Source organism: Calidris pugnax, unplaced genomic scaffold (genome assembly GCF_001431845.1).
Source record: "Calidris pugnax isolate Ruff unplaced genomic scaffold, ASM143184v1 scaffold225, whole genome shotgun sequence".
In the NCBI taxonomy this organism is placed as follows: Eukaryota; Metazoa; Chordata; class Aves; order Charadriiformes; family Scolopacidae; genus Calidris; species Calidris pugnax.
Genome location: NW_015091072.1, coordinates 3645385 through 3647737, shown reverse-complemented (window position 1 = coordinate 3647737; position 2353 = coordinate 3645385). Strand labels below are relative to the sequence as shown.

At 47.2% G+C, this 2353-nt stretch overlaps 1 protein-coding gene across 1 annotated transcript; it reads right to left on the bottom strand.

Moving 5' to 3' along the window:
* Nucleotides 1-839: 839 nt before the first annotated feature.
* NHLH2 (nescient helix-loop-helix 2) lies at nt 840-2349 on the bottom strand (the record flags this gene model as incomplete). The annotated part of the gene is made up of 1 exon (XM_014957093.1): nt 840-2349. A coding segment is annotated over one exon (252 nt), but the record flags the coding sequence as incomplete, so codon positions are not given.
* Nucleotides 2350-2353: the final 4 nt, after the last annotated feature.

Sequence of the window (2353 nt, the reverse complement as noted above, 5' to 3'; positions counted from 1 at the left end):
GGGGGGGGGCGGGGAAGAGGTTTTTATCTCTAAAGCAAGCAACAATGGATGTGCTTTCTGCTGAAGGCAGCCGCCAGAGTCAATGGCGATATTCAAATTATAGGTAAAGTTAACCCCTTGCAGTAAACAAGAACTGGATTTAATAAATGAGGTGGGGCAGAGGTCTCACGTTACTGGGGTAATAACCTGTCTGTTACTACTGGGGCTGGATCTGTGCTGTGTTTCAATGGACAGGCTTTGGGAGTGAAGCCTCCTATCACAGAATCTTCTAGGTTGGAAGGGACCTTAAAGATCATCTTGTCCAACCGTCAACCTAACTGACAAAAATAGACACCCACACAACAAACAAGGAGCATCATCACTAAACCATACCTCCCAGCACTTCATGAAGGAGCATAGTTGAGGTTCTCAAAAATACAGGGAAAGGGCCCAAGATTTTTACGTGGACCTGGCCAGAGAGAGAGCAAGCCCGAATTTAAACAGGAGAAAGAAACCCTGGTGCACTCAGGACGACAACACATCCATTTTGGTCGCATTGGAGAGCGGGGTGGCCAAACTGGAGCTTTGCAAGCCCCGAGGTTGATTTTTACAGCCTGAACTTTGAAACGTGAGGCCAGATGGCCATCGGGATGGGGAGAAAGTGAAAGTGTCCCCGTGTCCCCTCTGCATTTGGGCAGCGCAGGCAGCTGCCAGCAGCTGGAGGGACGAAAGAGGCAGGTAACCTGTTGAAGCTTTCCCAACTCCCGACCCGAGAAGCCTTTGCAATTCTTATTCCTAAGGGCATGGCATCTTCACCTCACAGAAAGACCAACAGGGAAGAATAATTAGGAAAAAACAGCTTTTATTTGATACTTTTATTTATATGCAAAACAGCTCACCATTCATGAGAGATATGAAAAACGCATCAGATAGAAACCAGATTTATCTATTTTCACTACAAAATATTGCATTATATAAAGCAACAGAGACACACAAAAAAACCCTGAAAAAGACTAAAATCTTTGGATAGCAGATGTGGTTTTTTTTTTTTTCTTTTTCTCTTTCGTCCCTAAAATGCGCTTCCTGTTTTAAGAGATTCACAGCAAAGAACATGAAACATTTCTCAGGTTATAGAATTTTTTTTTGGTTGTCACAAAGGAAAGCAGTCCTGGATTTACTTTTCTTTCTTTTTTTTTTTCTTTTTTTTTTTAGGAAAAATGTCCTTTCCTAAAAATATACCACACACATACACGCCCACGCTCACTCCCACACACATGCATGTGGACACACACGCACATATACACCCACAAAGAAACTACTTCCCTTATAAACGATTTGCAAAGTACTTTTCAGACAGAACTATAGATCAGAATAACAACAAGTTTTAAAAAAACTCTCCTAGTTAAGTGCTAGTGGTTGTCCATCCCACACGAGAAAAGAAAGGAAAAAAGGTCAAGAACAAATGCCTTGATATATATAAAATATACTTATAAACAGGGAGGAAGGGGAGGTTTGTCGTACACAAGTGCAATATAATTGGAGGGGAAAAAATAAATTAAAAAATAAGGAAAAGGAACACTATCGATCCCAACAAACACTCGTCAAGTTAAACATAATATTCCACAGGAGAAAGTGTAAACACCCGACTATAGAAACCAATTGGCACGAAGTATCCAAAGTAAAATTGCCACCACTCTGAAAAATAAATAAATCTTGAAAAAAATAAATTGTCAACTCCTTCTACCATAAATAAAAAATAGTTATTTTTAAACTGCACCCATGGGTCACACGTTTAAGGTCACAAGTAGATGTTTTTTGGATATATATAAAAGGGGCACTTGACAGCCTGAAGAAACAATCCGGTTTTACATTTCTCTTCGAACAAACGGGGGGCTCTCCGCCGGCCACACCGCGACCCTGCGGGACAAGCCCCCGGGGGGAGCGGGGAGGCTGCGGGGACACCCCCGCCCGTCCTCCCCACCCCCGGCAAGGCGCTGCACCGCCGGACCCGGGGCGGGCGGGTGCGGGAGGGTCCCCCGACGGCAGGGATGGAGGGGGAGTGATGGAGGGGGGGGTGATACCCGGTGCTCCGGGGGTTCCGTCGGGGCGGTGGGGCCGCTACACGTCCAGGACGTGGTTGAGATAGGAGATGTAACAGATGGCGAGGCGCAGGATCTCGATCTTGGAGAGCTTCTTGTCGGGGGGCAGGGTGGGCAGCAGCTTGCGCAGCTCGGCGAAGGCCAGGTTGAAGGCTTCCACCCGGATGCGTTCACGCGTGGCGTGGGCCGAGCGGTACTTGGCCGTGGCCCGTCGCCTCCGCCGTTTCTCCTCCCGGCTCAGCGGCGGTGGGTGCAGCCCGGGCCGGCCCCCCACC